Source organism: Petromyzon marinus, chromosome 16 (assembly GCF_048934315.1).
Source record: "Petromyzon marinus isolate PM22_M1 ecotype Great Lakes invasive population chromosome 16, UKy_Petmar_22M1.pri1.0, whole genome shotgun sequence".
Taxonomy (NCBI): Eukaryota; Metazoa; Chordata; class Hyperoartia; order Petromyzontiformes; family Petromyzontidae; genus Petromyzon; species Petromyzon marinus.
The window spans coordinates 7,566,491-7,585,272 of record NC_133682.1 but is presented as its reverse complement, the minus strand read 5'-3'; the positions used below and the strand labels follow the sequence as shown (position 1 = coordinate 7,585,272).

Genomic DNA, 18,782 nt, shown 5'->3' with positions numbered 1-18,782 from the left:
TCACATGGGTACACACACACACATCGTGGCAGACACACACCGACCCACACACACACGGACGCACACACACACTAATGGACTCGCACACACACATCTACTAACACACACATCGACTCTCACACAAAGACAAAGATCCCCCATATAGCCATAACAGACTGTAGGGGCAAGTGCTGTTAGCGAACACCTATAAAGGCCGGCACAGCACACGAGGGGGTGGGTGGCCAACACCACGCCCGGCCGTCTTTGTCTCCCTAGTGGCGACGTTTACACATCGCACCAGGTACTCATTTGAGGCTGAGTCGACCTAGGGGAGGCCCAGGGCCGGTTCAGGTAATCGTCACTGATGTTGGCCGTGAGCGGGAATCGAACCCGGATCGCCAGGTTTGTAGCGCAGCGCGCTAACTGCTACACTACCGCTCCCCACACACACCGACTCACACACACTAACATCGAGGCAGACACGCACATCAACTCACACGCACACATGGACTTAGACACACACATAAATATACATTTTTTTACTAACTAAATATAAAAATATGAGTTGTCTACACACACAGAGCACGCACACACATTGACTAACACACACACATCGACTGACACACATCGACTGACACACACACATATTGACTCACACAATAATGGACTCGCACGCACACATGGACTTAGACACATTATTATTTAAAAATTTAGTAATCTATTTGTTAAATATTAGTTGTGTACACACCACGCACACACATCGATTGACACGCAGATATATCAACTCACGCACCCACACATCGACTCGCACACACATCGACTGATATACACACACGAACATACACATACACATTGTGGCAGACACGCACATGGACTCACACGCATACAAGGACTTAGACACAATAATAATTATGGTAATATTTACCAAGTAAATTTATAAATATTAGTTGTCAGCACACAAACAAAAATATTTTCATATTTCCAAGGTGATTATTAAAATAATAGGTTTCTATGTATGTGAGTTTAGCGAAAGAAATAGAAATACTAGTTGTCTGCACACAAACATTATTAATGTAATATTTGAATAATAGGTTTCTATCAACGTGAGTTTAGCGAACGAAGCAAAAAATAGGACTTAACATTGCCGTGGTGAGGCCTAGTCCCGTGCAGAGCCCCCGGCCTCGCCTAGATTGGCCAGCCGGCCGAGGTGGCACCTTGGCAGGCTGGGGCTGGGCCGCTACCCCCCCCCGCCCGCTGTGCACTAATATCTACGGCCTATAGTGGTAGCATCTACCGACTGTATAGTAGTAACTGCACGCATCGGGGTGGGGGGGGGGGACATCACACTGTGAAGAATTTACCTGAGCGTTTTGTGTATTTTAATTGCATTTTTAACCCGAAAAAAATGTCCCCCTCATCCCCACCAAACGCGTGTGACTTGGTAGGGGCCATCCCCCCCTCCGAAGGCGTGCGAGTTGGCATGGTCGAGCGCGCGTAATAAATACAAAAAATCGCACTAAATCGCTAATTAAACTACTTTTAAGTTCACGGATGGGAAAACGGAATAGCGCTTGCTCGCCACAGGGCTTACGGCGTGGTAGCTAGCATTTTTTTTTTTACGTGAACCCCACCGTTTGAGAGCGAAATCCTTGGCAAGCGTGCGAACACAGGCAAAAAACAAGATTGCAGGGTTTCAGTTTAGTTTCTTTATTTTGGTATAGCCCTGTGAGCCAATCGGCTCTTGAATCGAGCGCAACCACAACAAGCAAAAAAACAAAAACACGAACAAGAAAACATCTTAAAGTGACTATGTGACTGTGCAAACAGAAAATCCATGAAAAAACAGCAAAAATATTCCTGAAAAAAAGCACCGTACACCAACGCTGTGTGCAAACAGCAACAACAACCACAAGAAAACTTAGATTAAGGCCATCAGTCTAACTCCGTACTACAATAAAACAAACATGTCCAAACCAAAAAAACCTTTTCGAAATCACCATAAAATGAAGCCATAATTGCAACGTAACAGTGATCATAGGGACTGTGACCGAATTTTTACAATAAACTACATAAATAACATGTAACACCAAATCCTAGAGCCATAGCTGGCTGCATGAGTTACTCCACAACAACAGAAGCATCAGTCGGAGTATGACATTTTTCAATGCACCTTTAAGATCAGCACGCTAAATCAAAATACAAATAATGCTTTGCAGCGTCATCCGGAGCGAAAACATTTTATTTTACACCAATGAATAGCAGTGGCAGCTAGGGGTGTACAACTCCTCTAGAGCAGTTTTGAGAGAAGATCTCATTGGTAGCGATTCAAGTTGTAGTTTATTGGCAATAGCATTCCAGACCCTGGCGGCATCAATAGCAAAGGCCCTTCCTCCAGTTTTTGTACGGCAATAGGGAATGTGAAGTTGGTAAATGAGCGAAGACCTGAGGTCAAATTTGTTCTTTGAAACAGAGAGGAGATCCAGCAGGTAGTCTGCGGATTTTTTTGTAAGTACATCGTGAATAAATAAGATCTGGTGCACAAGCCGTTGAACATTAAGAGATGTTAAGTTTGACCCAATGTAGAGATCACAGTGGTGAGTCCTATATGGGCAGTTCAATGTAAATCTTAAGGCCGAGTGATAGATGGAATCAAGCTTCTTCAGTACAGTACTTGGGGCTGATTTATACACGATGTCACAGTAGTCAAGTAGAGACAGTATGGTAGCTTTTATCAATTCCAAACGGAACATTGGGGGGAAGCAGTGCTTGTGTCGATACAGAAAACCAATTTTTATTTTTGTCTTTTTACCAATATAATCAATGTGATCTTCAAAATTCAGTTTTGAATCCAGGATGACCCCAAGATACTTATAGATCTTGACTTGCTCTATTTGATCATTATTTAAGGAATGTGATTGGGGAAAAATAACTTCCTGCTTTGGTCCTGGTGAGAAGCATAGCACCTTGGTTTTGGAGGTATTCAGGACTAGTTTAAGAGCAACTAGCTGATGTTGTAGTTTGTTGAAATCACCCTGTAGCTTAGCAATCAGGTCATCTGGAGAGCGGCCAGCAGTAATCAGTATCGTGTCATCTGCAAAAAAGATTTACCCTGGAATGATCCAGGTCAGTGCCCAAGTCATTGACATAAAGAGAGAACAAAAGGGGGCCGAGGATGGAACCCTGTGGAACCCCTTTTGTTATCTTAACACTGTTTGACCTCCAACCATCTGTGAATACAGTTTGGGTGCTAGAAAAGAGGTAATTTTGTAACCATTTTACTGCGTTTTTGGAAAAACAGAGGCAGCTTAATTTACTAAGCAGGGTATTGTGGTCTACTGTATCAAAAGCTTTGGACAGGCCTATAAAAAGACAGGCACAGTACTGCTTACAGTGAGGGAAAAAAGTATTTGATCCCCTGCTGATTTTGTACGTTTGCCCACTAACAAAGAAATGATCAGTCTATAATTTTAATGGTAGGTTTATTTGAACAGTGAGAGACAGAATAACAACAAAAAATCCAGAAAAACGCATGTCAAAAATGTTATAAATTGATTTGCATTTTAATGAGGAAAATAAGTATTTGACCCCTCTGCAAAACATGACTCAGTACTTGGTGGCAAAACCCTTGTTGGCAATCACAGAGGTCAGACGTTTCTTGTATTTGCCCACCAGGTTTGCACACATTTCAGGAGGGATTTTGTCCCACTCCTCTTTGCAGATCTTCTCCAAGTCATTAAGGTTTCGAGGCTGACGTTTGGCAACTGGAACCTTCAGCTCCCTCCACAGATTTTCTATGGGATTAAGGTCTGGAGACTGGCTAGGCCTCTCCCAGGACCTTAATGTGCTTCTTCTTGAGCCACTCCTTTGTTGCCTGGGCCGTGTGTTTTGGGTCATTGTCATGCTGGAATACCCATCCACGATCCATTTTCAATGCCCTGGCTGAGGGAAGGAGGTTCTCTCACAAGATTTGACGGTACATGGCCCTGTCCATCGTCCCTTTGATGCGGTGAAGTTGTCCTGTCCCCTTAGCAGAAAAACACCCCCAAAGCATAATGTTTCCACCTCCATGTTTGACGGTGGGGATGGTGTTCTTGGGGTCATAGGCAGCATTCCTCTTCCTCCAAACACGGCGAGTTGAGTTGATGCCAAAGAGCTCCATTTTGGTCTCATCTGACCACAACACTTTCACCCAGTTGTCCTCTGAATCATTCAGATGTTCATTGGCAAATTTCTTCTGTGGACAGGTGTCTTTTATACAGGTAACAAGCTGAGATTAGGAGCACTCCCTTTAAGAGTGTGCTCCTAATCTCAGCTCGTTACCTGTATAAAGGACAACTGGGAGCCAGAAATCTTTCTGATTGAGAGGGGGTCAATTACTTATTTCCCTCATTAAAATGCAAATCAATTTATAACATTTTTGACATGCGTTTTTCTGGATTTTGTTGTTGTTATTCTGTCTCTCACTGTTCAATTAAACCTACCATTAAAATTATAGACTGATCATTTCTTTGTCAGTGGGCAAACGTACAAAATCAGCAGGGGATCAAACACTTTTTTACCTCACTGTATTATCAAGGCTACTGTAAATGTGATTCAGAGAGTCTAATGCAGCAGATGTGGTGCTGTATTTTTTTCGGAACCCAGATTGTTTTAGATGTAGTAGATTGTTGGTGGACAGGAAACTGCTAATTTGGTAGGTCAATAATTTTTCAAAAATTTTCATCAATGGGGACAAAATTGAGATACCATTGGAAACCTCATTTGCCAGTAACAAAATATGATAATTGGTTTTTTACCCTTTTATCTAGCAACAAAACTGACACCTTTTTTACAAGGAATCATGTTTACATTGACCACAATACCTGCCGTCAAGGACAGTGCACACATTATCAGAGTTGTTGTTTTTTGTTTGCGTTCCGACCGCAGGTATTGTGGTCAATGTAAACATGACTCCTTGTAAAAAAGGTGTCAGTTTTGTTGCCAGATAAAAGGGTAAAAAAACAATTATCATATTTTGTTACTGGCAAATGAGGTTTCCAATGGTGGTGTAAATGCTTACCCCGAGCTCTCATACTCTGATGGTGCATTGTCTTTCAGTTGTGCGCCTTTTGGCGTCTTCTGGTCCAACACCATGTGAGACGAGGCTCTAAAGAAAGCTGTCTCGGGTGTGGACCAATCAATTTCAAGGACAGTGCCACATACATTATCAGAGTTGTTTTTTGTTTGCGTTCCAACCGCAGGTATTGTGGTCAATGTAAACATGACTCCTTGTAAAAAAGGTGTCAGTTTTGTTGCCAGATAAAAGGGTAAAAAAACAATTCTCAAAATTGAGATAGGTCGGAAGTTATTTGGATGATCTTTAGGGCCCCCGTTGTGAAGTGGACGGACATAGGAATGTTTCCATTCTAGAGGAATTGATGCTTCTTTGATGGACAGGTTGAAAATATGGGCTATAGGTTTGTATATTAGGTGACCAACAGTTAGTAGAGCAAAGACGGGAATAATATCTGCTCCAGTAGAGGAGGACCCTTTGAGGTAGGGGTCGGCAACCTGTGGCTTGGGAGCTGCGTGCGGATATTTAAGGACTGCTTTGGGACAATATTTGTTAAGGATCACTATCTCATATTCACATGCATTGCGGCTTTTGAAATGTTGAGTTTTTTTTTAACCAAGTTCAACTCTTGTAAAATTTTGACTTAAAACTTTCGTGACTGCAGGAATTCATATTTTTTGGTTATTTCGGTAAAGTCACGTAGATGAAGAAAAAAATAAAGTGAATAAAAATACCACGACGTTTCGATCGCAACACAAGCAGTCATCATCAGGAAAAGGTGTTGTGATCGAAACGTATTTTTATTCACTTTATTTTTTTCTATCTACATGACTTTACTGAAAGAACCAAAGAATATCAACTCTTATTATTTTGGTTGCCGACCACTGTTTCTAGCGTTACACACGTTGATTGCATGCGCGAGTGTCTCTGTTTAGACAGATTACACTGAACATCTAAAAGTCTGCGCTCTTTTCAGCAATTTCCTGCCAAAGAAGGATTGCTGCTCATTTTCTAGGTCATTAAAGTCGGCAGCAGTGCTACCCTTTTAAGTGAGTAGGGGGTGTGTGTGCCGGAAGCTCAAGCTTGTATGATATGAAGTATTCACTAATCGTGTTTTATTTGGACAGCTTTTATGAGGAGATACCTTGCTTTCATCCAACTCCCGGTAAAGTTGGATAAAGTAATTACATTGGTGTATGTGGCAAATTGTGTGGTCACAAACAATTAAACCATAAACGTGTAAAAGATAAAAACAATTGGTGTAGTCATCCAAAGTATGTGAGTGTACGCTAATGGTGTGAATATAGATTTTTTTAGTTCTGGATACATATATAAAATGCCACATGTAAACAATTGCTGTTATTCTATTCGTATAAGCTATGTAATCCATTCAGATGATCCCTACTGCCACTAGACAACTACACTCGCCAAAATGTAACAAAAATCGAATTGCAGCCCTGATTTGCGAATATGTATTGCATTAGAGGTGGTTTGGGGAGCTTGAATCATTGTACGCCATGGTGGCGAGATGTTAACTACCTCGCTTGGTATGCATGAGTGCGTGGGTCCGATCTTGACCCTGATGCTTGTATATTTGGAGTTTGCATGTCTCTCTCCTCGTGGTTGTGTAGATTTTTCTCTGGATCCTGCGGTTTTTGCCTCCACATTTAGAAACGTGTTTAGAGTATTTGGCTGCTATACATTTCCACATGATAAGCCACTTCGTTCAGCTATCATGTGTGGCCAGGTCGCTTCTGAAAAAGAGCTATAAAGCTCAGTGGGTTTTTCCTGGTAAAATTTTAATAATCTAGTAAATAGTACCCCGAGTGGGCATATTTCCATATTTTACGCCACACTGACTTAAGATACATTTTCTTATTTGCATTATGAACACAAGGATTAGATGGTTTGTTGGGTTCAGGGAGAAACTAGAACAAGTGTTGGGCCTAGGAGACTCCGACCCTGCCCTGTCCCTGCAACCTGGTCCCCAGTGGACAAGCGCCAAAAGCGCTGAGCCGCAGAAAAACGCCCGGAGCAGTGGCTTACAATGACAGATTATATTTATGGTGGCCGTGATGGAGGCTTGACATCAGGCCGCAGTGACATATGGTTGCCTAGATCTGCGAATGTCAACACTAAATTGATTCTTGCTTGATTAATGATGGTTTTACAGATATTGCAGAGTATGGCAAGGTTCCCAAGTTGTAGAGATTATTGTTCCAGCGTTGTTTTATATTAACTGTTACAATATTTTGTTTTTCCTGTTGCTGGGTGTGATTAAGTACACCTGCTCCTACCACCAAAAAGGTTGGGGTTGGTGAAAAGTTGTAACAATAGGTGTTTTTTCGTGACACCCTTAGATTACTAACACCTTGTCATGGGTGTATATTTTTTCTCCGTCATCTTAGGATTCTGTTACCTTCCACAAGCGTTGCCATTGCTTTTGCTGGATTACTGTTTGGTGGCATTCATCTGCTCTGACGGTACCATGACTTAAATAGGTGCTCACGAACAGCACGGGGTGATAATTGTCTTTGCCCTGCACGTGTGTGTGTCTCTGTACACTAGGTGACCTGTCTACAGGACTTCTTTGGCGATGACGATGTGTTCATAGCGTGCGGCCCGGAGAAGTTCCGCTATGCTTCGGACGACTTCCTCATCGATGATGGCGGTGAGTCCTGCACCCAGCTCGACGTCTATGTTTTTAGGGCGACGCCACTCCGCACACTCCACCACTACAAAGCAGAAGCAGCGACGCAGCCACCGTGGGTGTCCTGGGTGTCAGGGTACCCCCAATATTTTGATTTAAAGCTTTCATGACTGCAGGGATTCATATTCTTGGTTCTTTCGGTAAAGTCACGTAGAAGGGAAACAATACAATAAAAAATAAATAAAAAATATAAGAATTTTATTGTTTATAATTTTAATCTTTTTTTGTTTCCCTTCTACGTGACTTTACCGAAAGAACCAAGAATAATCCCCCAATATGTTTAGATATGGCTAAGAGACACCCACAACATTGTAGATAAAATTCACGACATTGACATAAAATGCTGGTTATACTGATGACGAGATGTTTAGATACATAGTAGTGCACGAACAGTAGGCTCATTAGCCAGTACAGTAGTTGCATTTATTTAATACAATTATAGCATCGTGCATTAAGTTAAATTTAGCTGAACATATGTTACGTAGGGGTTTGTCTGTAGTATGTTATAGCACGGCAATATTAAATTAATGGTAGCATTAGCAAATATAATGGCACTATGCATCAATGATCCAACCAATTTCCACCAGGAACCATTCGTGAGTACCACACCCCCAACTGCCAAAGCGTGACTGCTCATCTGCAAAGCAGAACCGTAAGATTGTGATAATCTGATTAAATGTATGCATTTGATGTGCCTTATTTTCCGCTATTTGTTTCCAGAGAGATGATGTATTCAAAACGGCTTCTGGAGTGTTTAACACCATACATTGTGTTGCAGTGACTGTTTCTGCTGTGGCATCAGTGGAATACAAAAGTACTCAAGTACAGCCTTTGAGGAAATCACCCTGAAAGTGACGGATCTCATCAGATCTTGGGAGCTAATCAGGCTTGAGCCTGGTTAGTATTTAGATGGGTGACCCCATCAGTGCTTACTAGGTGTTGTCGGTGTGGGGCTGTCAGTGCTGTGAGGTGCCAATGGATGGCAGCAGACCAATGGGTGCAGTCCACAGATACATTCAGTCCTCTCACTGGATCCAGTCTGTGGATATAATCCTTGTGTTATGAAGCTTTGAGTGTGTGCGGTTTTCTGTGGGTACTCCAGTTTATTGATACTTGGTGAGCCCTCACCAATGTACGGCTGATGTAGATGCAGAGCAACAACTATGATTTGACATTCAGGTGTTCAAGCCAGATAACCGCGTTAGTAGTGGTGGAGTGTGTTGCTGTGATCTCTTCTTCGTATTTGTGGATCGGGTATTGTGTTGTTATACGTTGTGTGGTCAGTTCTGGATGACCACAGTCGCACACTGGAGAGTTTTTAATTTTCCATTTGTGCATCTGCATCTGTCATGGTTTGTGCAGATTTGGTTTAGGGTCGACCTTGAGCTTCGTGGAAGATCTAACTCAGGGATTGTCTATCTGCATTGGGTCTTTCACAAGGTGTTTGTTTGTAATCAGCAAACGTCTTTGTAATTGCAATAAGATGATGCGGTGGGTGCTTAAAGGAACCTTTGCGAAGGTGAATGGGTGGTGTGTTAGTGATTGGAGGTTGGTTAAGCATTAATAAATGTAGTCATTATGCAGATTTGCATCTCCTTACAAAGCCCAACTCCGAGGCATGGCAACTTGGGGTGGGTGTCAGGCTAAACACCCTCAAACTCGGCACAATCGAGAAACCATGGCCTAATTAATATAACAAAACAAAGACTGTCTTGAACTAAACAAGAATGAAGGAAAAACCCTTTACAAGCCACGGAACCTTTGTAATCTCTCAAACATGAGCCTGCATGTGTCATTTCACGGGTACAGATATTTGATAAAGGGCACGGGTTTGACACCCACGGGGGATGAATCTGTCACAGCTCCACCGAGTTCCGTGCTGATGAATGATGCCTTCACGCCGGTTTAGAATCCGACGCACACCCAAACCACGCCGGGCACTTCGGAGCCAAGCAGGCCTCTGTCGGTGGCACTAAATTGAATTTTACCCACTCGCCTATATCTGGGCATGGCCCCTTTTCATCGCGATTTACAACAGGCTCGTTGATAACCCTTTATTATATTCCGTCTGCGCATTACAGGTTTAATGTCACCACCAGTGTATTAGCAGTGGCTATTCATGTGCCACGGCAGCTTTCATTTGTTTGGCTTCTGGGGGCAACGTTGGTAATGGTTTGTTTTTGTGAGGACCCCGTGAATAGTTTTATTTCTAAACGCTACACAATGTTACGTTGTCTGCGCCACGATAATGGCTGCAGGGGTGAATGCATGCGATGTACCGTGCCCTGATACATTTTTGCCAACGTTGCTTATTTCAGCGGTGCGCGACGCAGCAACCTTTTTGTCTGCCGCTGGCAACGGCCCCCGCCAAGACTCTGGCTCGGCATTTAAAAATCCCCGCAGACGACGAAATGCAGAATGCATTAAAAATGGAATGCCAGTGCTTCAAATTCACTTTGAAAAAATAAAAAGGAGGAACAGCCATTACGTTGGCATGGCAACCTAGCGGTGGCAAGGGGGTTGCCTTGGTTACGTCTGCCCCCCCCCGTCAGCAGGCGCTTGCTCGTGTAAAGAGAGCGTTCGTGGGAGAGGCAGCGTCCCAGTAACTGCGCCTAATTGGAGCCTTTTACTAGCACCGCTGCAGCGCCTGCTTAGGGGTTAGCCAATTTTTAGGGCCGTGGTGCTGAAGAACGCAATAAACAAATGTAACACTGTTGTTTCCAAATTATGGTGTTTACAAACGCGCACCTCTCATTTTAAAGACCTCTGTGCGTGTGTTGTTTAACGGGCAAATGATTAGCGTGCAGTGAGTGATGAGCTCTTGAGTGGATCTTGCAAGGTCAGATACAAATCATAAATCCATGGGCCAGGTGGGGTTGCTTCAGCAAGCTCGGGTTTCACAACATCCCAAAATCCCCCAACGGTCTTTCCAAGGTCAGCCCTTGCTCTGGTAGACATTTCCGTATTCTTTTGGGGGACTTGTATGCAGCTCGTCTTTTATGTTAATTTTCAGCCATTTGTCAATCCACTGGCAGATGAAGGCTTCCATACACCATGTCAGTTGTGGCGTTGTTTGACCATACTTCACCACACATTGGTCAGTGTGGGTTGTTGTTTAGTGGAGCCCAGGATCAGTTAAATGTCAGCCACCACTGATGTTAGCTGTGGATGGGAATCGAACTCAGGGCACCAGGTTCATAGCGTAGTGTGCTAACCACCACACCAATCAACTTTCCCCCCATATTTTATGTTATGCCATGTTAAACTACAGCCTTTTCGTGAAAATAGCCAGCACGCTTTCCCCACCGACGTGAGAATACAAGTTACTCAGAAGGACCTTAAAACCCATAGAACCAGAGAGAGAGATAGCCTTACACTTATTAGAGTTGTAGTGGGGGGAAAAACAAATGAGTAGCTGAAAGGGTTAAGGAGATAACTCATGAGCTGTGGGCACATCAAAGGAACGAGGATGGGATTGGGCCTTTGGAATTGGCTGATTGTCAGCTTCCAAAAACAAAAAAAACCTGCCCATCTGTACTTGAAGGTGGAATTATAATTAGTCCTTTCTGCAATTCTGAATGAAGGCAATTCTGCAGAATGGCTATTTGAATTGCATTTCAATTTGGTGACTGGGCAACCCAGTCGTAAATGTTCTGGGTACCGACATGGAAGATCACAAAGACTGCATTGTTGATCCCACCTCCATTTTGTAAACCTTCCAGGGGAGTATAAATATGCACCATGAATGCCAAAGGGGTCTACTTTAGAGGAGATTAGTGTTTTTTTACATTGTTTTCAAGAACAATGTAAGGTCATGGAAAAATATGCAAAATTGCATGCAACTGCTAATTTAGAAGATGCTGTACTGTATGTTATTGCTTCGCCTTTGGATGATGGATGCCCCAAGTACACATGACACGTGCACGTTTGTGATCCTGTAGAGCAGGGATATGTCTTATGGTAAATTAAAATATATATCCGTTTTGCATACAGCTCAAGACATCTGTCTTATGACCTTGGTGAAGGTCAGTGGGACATGGTAAAATGTAAATTCACAAAAAATCGCATGAGGACTGTTCTGAGATGCCTAAAGTAGAAATCATATGTAGAAAACTATATATCTGACAAACCCTCAAGTGGAGCGCTTTTAAACATTTCACGTTCACCGCACTCATCAAGCCCAATTGCACTGTTGAAGAGCCTTGCAGTCTTGACATGATTGTGATGGGTTCTAGATTTGAAGTTTTCGTGACTGCAAGGATTCATACTCTTTGGTTTTTTCGGTAAAGTCACATAGGTAAACATTTTTATTTTTTACCAACGTGACTTTACCGTAAAAAAACAAAGAGTATTGTGATGGGTGTCTGAGAGTCTTGTGGCTGCTGTCAATACTGAGTACCAGTGTTTGGTATGTGTGCATGTGCGTGTGTGTGGTACACCTGCGCTTCTCAGAGTGCCGGGTGATGAAGGCCTCTTACTCCAAGGTGACGGTACCACCACCGCGTGGCCTGAGGAGCCCCGGATCGTCACGCCGGAGCAAATCTCCTGTTTCAGGTCTCCCACTGCTACCACCACCTCCCACCATCGCCACCTCCTCCTCCCACTGCCATCAACAACACTGCCACTGCCATCACCTCCCACTATCATCACCACCAATGCCATTGTCATAACCCCCTCTCGCCAGTACCATTCTCTCCTTACCCACCCTTAGTGCTCCCACACGTGCCTCGGCTTCCCCTCGGGCCCTGAAAAATTCCACTCAGACGAGATGACTTAATCAGGTCACCTCTGGCAGATTTCATTTTTTATTCATTAATTTCCTACTATTATGGAAGTGAAGAGCAGTATCATAATGCACATCTCATAACTGTGGCTGCTGCTGCGTGGAGAGACCTTGTATTTATTCATGATGAATCAAAATTGACACATGACACTTAATCCAGGTAGTTAGGATGACTCCATATTCCATTCTCTAAACTCATTCATTATATCCTCACTGGGTTGGTGGATCCACACTATAGTTGTGAAACTTCAGTGCCCTGGACATCGAGGTGCCATACACCCTGGCTTGCCAGGAGAAGTGGGATACAGCAAATGTGGACTCCCATCTGTATAGGATTTAATGTTGCCCCTTTGTATGTACGGGTTTATCAGGCTGCTTCAGCTTACTCTCAATGTAGGGCCACAGAGCTTGGGCATTTGTTTGCGCCGGTTCTGGGTGCATACCTGCATGTCTGTGGTTTGCCGTGACTCTGAATCTATGGACACTGTGGGCGTCACACATTTTTTTTTACATTTAACTTGAATTAACATTCACTTGAGTAAAGCCCAGTGGTTCTGAAGTTGCATGGTAGGAACTTAGAAAATGTCACCGTGAATCTCAAATGTTACTAGATAGCACAAAAATATAAGCCACTGTTGAGCCAAGGGTGACCGAATGAGAAGGCCCAGTCCCAATTAGTCTTGATATGTGTAACCAGTGCGAATTGATTAACTATTTCAGCAAAAGGACACTACTTATGTGTACAATGTATGGATGCATGTTGAACTTGTTTCGCACTGTATGTAGACAACCACGCTAATCGGGTGTGGGGGTAACATTTCAACCTCTTGCCAATACGATGACATTGTCACAATTCGGGATTCACGACTCGACGATTATTTTTACATTGTGGTGATTGTAGAAGCTACAGGGGGCTGCAGGGGTCTCCGTGAACCCATTGCATACAGCGTACATGATGTGAAAAACATCGAAGGTTATAGAATTAATAATTCCATGTGTTTCTTGTGCGGTGTGCATGATGTTGTGATGTCCTTTGTCTGTTGGTGCGCTGTCTTACCCCTGTGCCACTCCTGTATGCTGAGGACAGTACGAGGATCCAGCATATTTTCTACTGCTCGATCGCCCGTGAGGTCACCTGGTAAGGCACTTCCCTCCCTGACTCCTACCATACCTAGTGATTTAGGCCCGGGCAGAATCCACTGCTCTTCTTGACCGCCGTGATGCACATTGAATCGTTGGATATCTGATGTGCCATTCTCAGAGTTTTTCTCAGAGTCTCATAACATATTCCACTAGCTTTGTCGTCATTTCATATTTCAGTTTTTTTTTTTACCTACAAATAGATGTCTGCAAGTTGGAAAAAATAAGTCCCTGTTGGAATTGACACGCGTTGATTTTATCGCTCCATCTGCTTGGTGGATGTGTTCTGAAACGCGTTGCATTCCTTGGATTTTGTTAATAGGGCTTAAATCTGTTGGGAAGACCCTTAAATGTTTTAAGAAATAACCTAGTTGGAAAAGTATTGTTTAGAGCATAGTGAAGACAGAAACTGAAGCAAAATGTCCTGGTTATAATTGCATTCTTTGTTTGTGGAACCCTGCTGATGCCTGCCATAATTGGCAATTGAAGAGCAGCACACCTTGTTATTTCTACTGCAGCGCTCATTAATGTCACAAATGAGCTCTGTTAATTGCAAGCCTGGGAAACTTGACGGCCTCTTCTTGAGTTTGTCGTTCTTTACTCATAGGCCATCAGAGACGGCATGCGAGCACTTGCAGATGTGATGTCTGAGAGACCAAAAAGGATCACACGGTCGTGCGCGTGTGGGATCGGTTTGTGTCTGTGTGTTTAATAATGCGGAGCAGTGTCCATGCGGATAAATAACAACACTACAATCTCGACAAGCAACATCTTTGTTGAAGGCCTTTCACGATCATAGCAAACGGCATCTGAGCATCACCTGGGGCTTTCCTTAGGGTAACTTCTGGCCATTGTCAACGGCAACGCATTTACTCGGAGCAACTATAGCAACTTGATATGGCACTGCAATAAAGTGACCGAGTTTTGTTTTGTCACTGAAAACTGTTCTAAGTGTGTTTTAATGAGCAAAAATTAGATTACAGAGCACACAACCTTGAGTAGTCATGTGACCTACAGTATGTCTGTGGGTTAATTGTAAGTTGACATCCTAGTTTCCTGTTCAGTGGAACAGTGATTACATTTGTCCAGATTTTGGAAATTATTTACAATTACCTTTGCAGTTGTCCTTTAGATTTCCTAAAATAGCTTTAGTGCATCATAATATCATGGTTTTAAGGCCAATTCAGCCTAAAAATTAGTGCCGGTGCAGTGTGTCAATATCAGCGCTGGAGGGACAAAATCGGTTGAATGTGAGTGTTGTTGGACCAACGATTCATGTTTTTAAAGGCCAACTTCAAATCTAGATTGATTTAATTTTGTTTCATACCAGCATCAATAGGTGCTCACGAATAGCATGTTTCCCAGCAGCCTATGAATATAAAAGACAATCTTTCTCTGTATAAACAGCATTGTAACATCCCGGGGATAAGAAAAAAATAAATGTGCGGTCAATTCGGCTTGTACGTGTGCACAGTGTGAAGAATGAGATGAAATCTCAGCCCTGGTTGGCTTGGGGTTAACATTTTAAATTAGCCTTTTGGGCGTCTTGTTGGGTTGAGTAATACTTAGTTTCAAAAGTGCCCATTTATTGAAATTTCTGCAATAGAGAATACATGTGGAAGTTTGGGCTGCACAGACAATTAATCTGCTTATTCTTCCCAATTTCTTCTAAGATTCCTTCTAAGGGATATTTTGATGTTGTTCCAAAATTCTATTTGGAGCACTTTCACATATGTTCTTCTCGAGAAATATGTTTGTTGCATTGCAGTAAAATATATATTTTTATTCTATGTGCTAAAATAAGTAAAACATCTGAATTTGTGATTTTACTCTCGTCATTGTGATTGGGCTGATACCATTCAACTCGCTAGATTTCATAACTTGAATCACGGATTCAAACCCAAATCAGTGCCCTACCCCTGCAGGCCCCCCCCCCCGCCCGCCGAGCCATCGGACGCTTCTAATCTCTTTTATGTGAATCAAATGCTTCTTCCTCTTGAAGTTGGCCGATTTAAAACTTTACACAAGAACCTATGACGCACATCAGCTGTAACAATTGTTATCTCATGTGTAACTTATTAATTCTTGACAGTTACCAGTACTCCGAGCAGCCAGTTGTCTACCCCAAGCATGGCCAAGTCGCCCAGCCCAGCCTCAACCTCGCCCGGTAGCCTGCGTCGTCGCAAGGTAAGGTGCCGAAATTTGGAGGGATCCGTTGGAGTAAAGCGCATGTATTTTATATGTGAAAAAACAGACTGTGATCAGGACTTCTAGGCCCTGTCAAGCCAGTGAATTACTTGGGTTTTTTTTATCAGGGTGTTAAATTTCAATGGCAGAGCAGTGGCGCATTGGTTATTGCACTGCATTGTAAACTTGGCGACCTGAGTTCGATTCTTAGCCGTGGCTAACTTCGGTGGCGTCTCAAGCGGTCTTGGGTCACCTCCCCTTTTCTGACCTATTTTGACCACCATGGTAAAGTATGGTCAACCAACCCAAAACATTTACGCTGTGGGGAGAGCTTTGTCCAGGAGAGGTTTGACACAGGGGTGTTTATTAATTATTAATAACATAATTATTTCAATCTCGGTGCAGCATTGTACTTTGGCATACATTTTTTTCATGAGGAATGGTTATTAAATAACAACATGCTTCTGTATTTTTCTCTATCCCCATTTTAATCCTTGAATGAAAAAAAAGAGCCCACGATACAATATGTCCAATTTGTTTTCGTTTGTAACAGTAGGTTTAAACGTCAATAAAAGTTGCCGTATGTTTCCAATGTCAATGGAGCTGAACGCGCGGTGTAACGTTGACTCGTAAAGCGGAGCGCAAATACGCACTGCGCGATGAACATGGCAAAGCGATAAATCTCGTGCGATGCAGCCTTTGCGCAGGGGGTTGGCGTGCAGTCCCAACCTGCCCGCCCCTCTGGAATGGTATCTTCATGCTGTGAATTACATCCTCACCCCCCTACCCCATCCTTCCCCCCCCCCCCCATCCGCTCTCAACCACCCTTATCGGGGACCAATAAATTACTTCCAGTCTGTCCACGCAGAAAAAATGTGGTGCTTTGCAATTAGCAAGAGCTTAGTGGTGCAGTTTTTTTTTTTTATAAACTGGCGTCTCAATTTGTGTGACGCGCACGCGTGTGTGTGCACTCTTACGCCCTCGACAGCAGGAGGGATTTAAAATTAGGACTTGTCGGTTTAAAGCTGCAATTTTTCAGTCCAGTTTATGGTTTTCCCGACGATTTCATACTTTCGACCGAAACTCTGCACTGCGATGAGAGCAGGTTGCCTCAGCCACCAAGCCACGCACGCCCGTTTCTGGCCAAAACCATTGAAACAACAGCAGTGATCATACACCATGAAATTATTGTTATTTTTAGATGAGGGGTGTTTTTGGGTGTCTTAAAATTCAATGACTCATGAGTAAAATCACCAGCAGATGAACATTGGTACATGCTGCTCCGTCCTAGAGCGCAGTGGGTGTTATGGAAATGCGGGCTCGTTGAATAGGCCGTGCCTCCATGCACTCTCACCACAGTGATTTAGCATTCCAACCACGTTCAGGGCTCCCGAGCAGTAAATCAACGCAGGCTGCCGCACCCAGCCCAGCTCCACGCTGATCCGCAATGGAGTGAAGCAAGGGGGGGGTCGAGGGAAGAGATGAAGCTGGATATTCATGCAATGTATAGATTATGCCGGCAGCATTGGCCCCGGTAGTATTCACAATTCACCATAAATTATCTTCAGTTTACATTTTGCCGATGGTCAAGAATCACGACAGCCAAGTGGCAGCCAAGGAAATTAACTCGTCCGAGACGGTGGAGATCGAGGAGATGGATTGATGAAATCAACTCGAGTGTAGGTCCTGGGTGGATTATTACATCACAAGAGATGGTGCCAGCTTGGGAAGGCTGTCATCCAGCAGTGGATTCGTCATGGCTGATATATTTAATAAAATATAGGGGTACACAATGCCGTTTACTCTATTACTGTTTGATATGTTTAGAGCTCATTCATTTCTATTGGTTGTTATAATGACTTTGTTGTCATGGGCCAGCCTGAGATTCTTAATAATTTCTAAGATTATTTATTTTTCATTGAGGTCCCGGTTTGTAAGAGTTTGGATGACTGCATCATTATTCACCAAGTCAAATTGTCCTATCCTAATCTACACATGCATTTTAGTGTTTGATACTCATTTGTCATTTATACAATCTGATTTGTAGTATGTATGTGGTTGACGGTTTTAAAAACAAACCCTTTCTAAATCCAACTTTGTTCAAGTGATCGGCTGGCCTCTTAATTGTCCATCCTGTTAATGACGATCTTCGTCAACAATTTATATACACATGATAGGAAGTTACAGTGCTTGTTCTGCTAATTTTCATGTCACCTTTGCGTCTCCTTGAACGGAATAATGATCGTTCTTCTTTCAGCTATTGAGGTATATTATTATATGTTAACGTGCGCAATTGGCTGTCTCCTTTTTATTCCGACAGCTGGTCCCGCTAATTTTACGATGTCCACAGTTATCCCATCTGGTTCAGGAGCTTTTTATTTTTTTTGTAATGCGAAGGGCAGAATTTACCTCTTCGGATGTGACCTATGGTGCTTCCTCCTTATCATTCGAGAAATGGTTTGACTGCTGGTAAATATGAATTATGTCCATTAAATTATTGAATAACTTTAGTCAGTATAGAAGGCTGCAAAGTTGCATTGAGGATGAATATATGGGCAAAAAAAGGCATTTTGTATTTCAAAACAGTTGAAGATATTTGTCACAGGGGCACAACTTTAAAACCCATCGGATCATCTGTACCCACGGGATTCATTGAAGGCATACCGAGATAAAACAACATTTTTAAACAAAGATGGACTGGAGCAGATTGCATTGTTTTTGGAAAGCTGAACTAAATGTGACTGCGTAGGTTGTCGCTGTTTTGCTGTAGTGCTGTCTGATGTGTTTTCGCGTTGTGCCGTGTATTGTTCGGCACGCTGTCAATCGTTTCGCTCGGCACTCTGGGAGTGAAGCGTGGGAAGATTGTGCCGAATATCGTGCAGAACAACACGTGGTACAGCCCAAAAAAAAAATCACAGCCAGCTGAACTG

General features: G+C 43.0%; 1 protein-coding gene across 9 annotated transcripts in view; it reads left to right on the top strand.

The window, feature by feature from the left end:
- DCLK1 (doublecortin like kinase 1) overlaps nucleotides 1–18,782 on the top strand; it is a 72,135-nt gene that overhangs the window by 28,066 nt on the left and 25,287 nt on the right. For all 9 annotated transcript variants that reach the window (XM_076067463.1, XM_032955335.2, XM_032955339.2 and 6 more), the window contains exons 7-10: nucleotides 7,601–7,703; nucleotides 12,195–12,296; nucleotides 13,613–13,663; nucleotides 15,758–15,852. In XM_076067463.1, coding sequence (XP_075923578.1) covers nucleotides 7,601–7,703; nucleotides 12,195–12,296; nucleotides 13,613–13,663; nucleotides 15,758–15,852 — 351 coding nt within the window. The remainder of the gene's footprint in view (nucleotides 1–7,600; nucleotides 7,704–12,194; nucleotides 12,297–13,612; nucleotides 13,664–15,757; nucleotides 15,853–18,782) is intronic.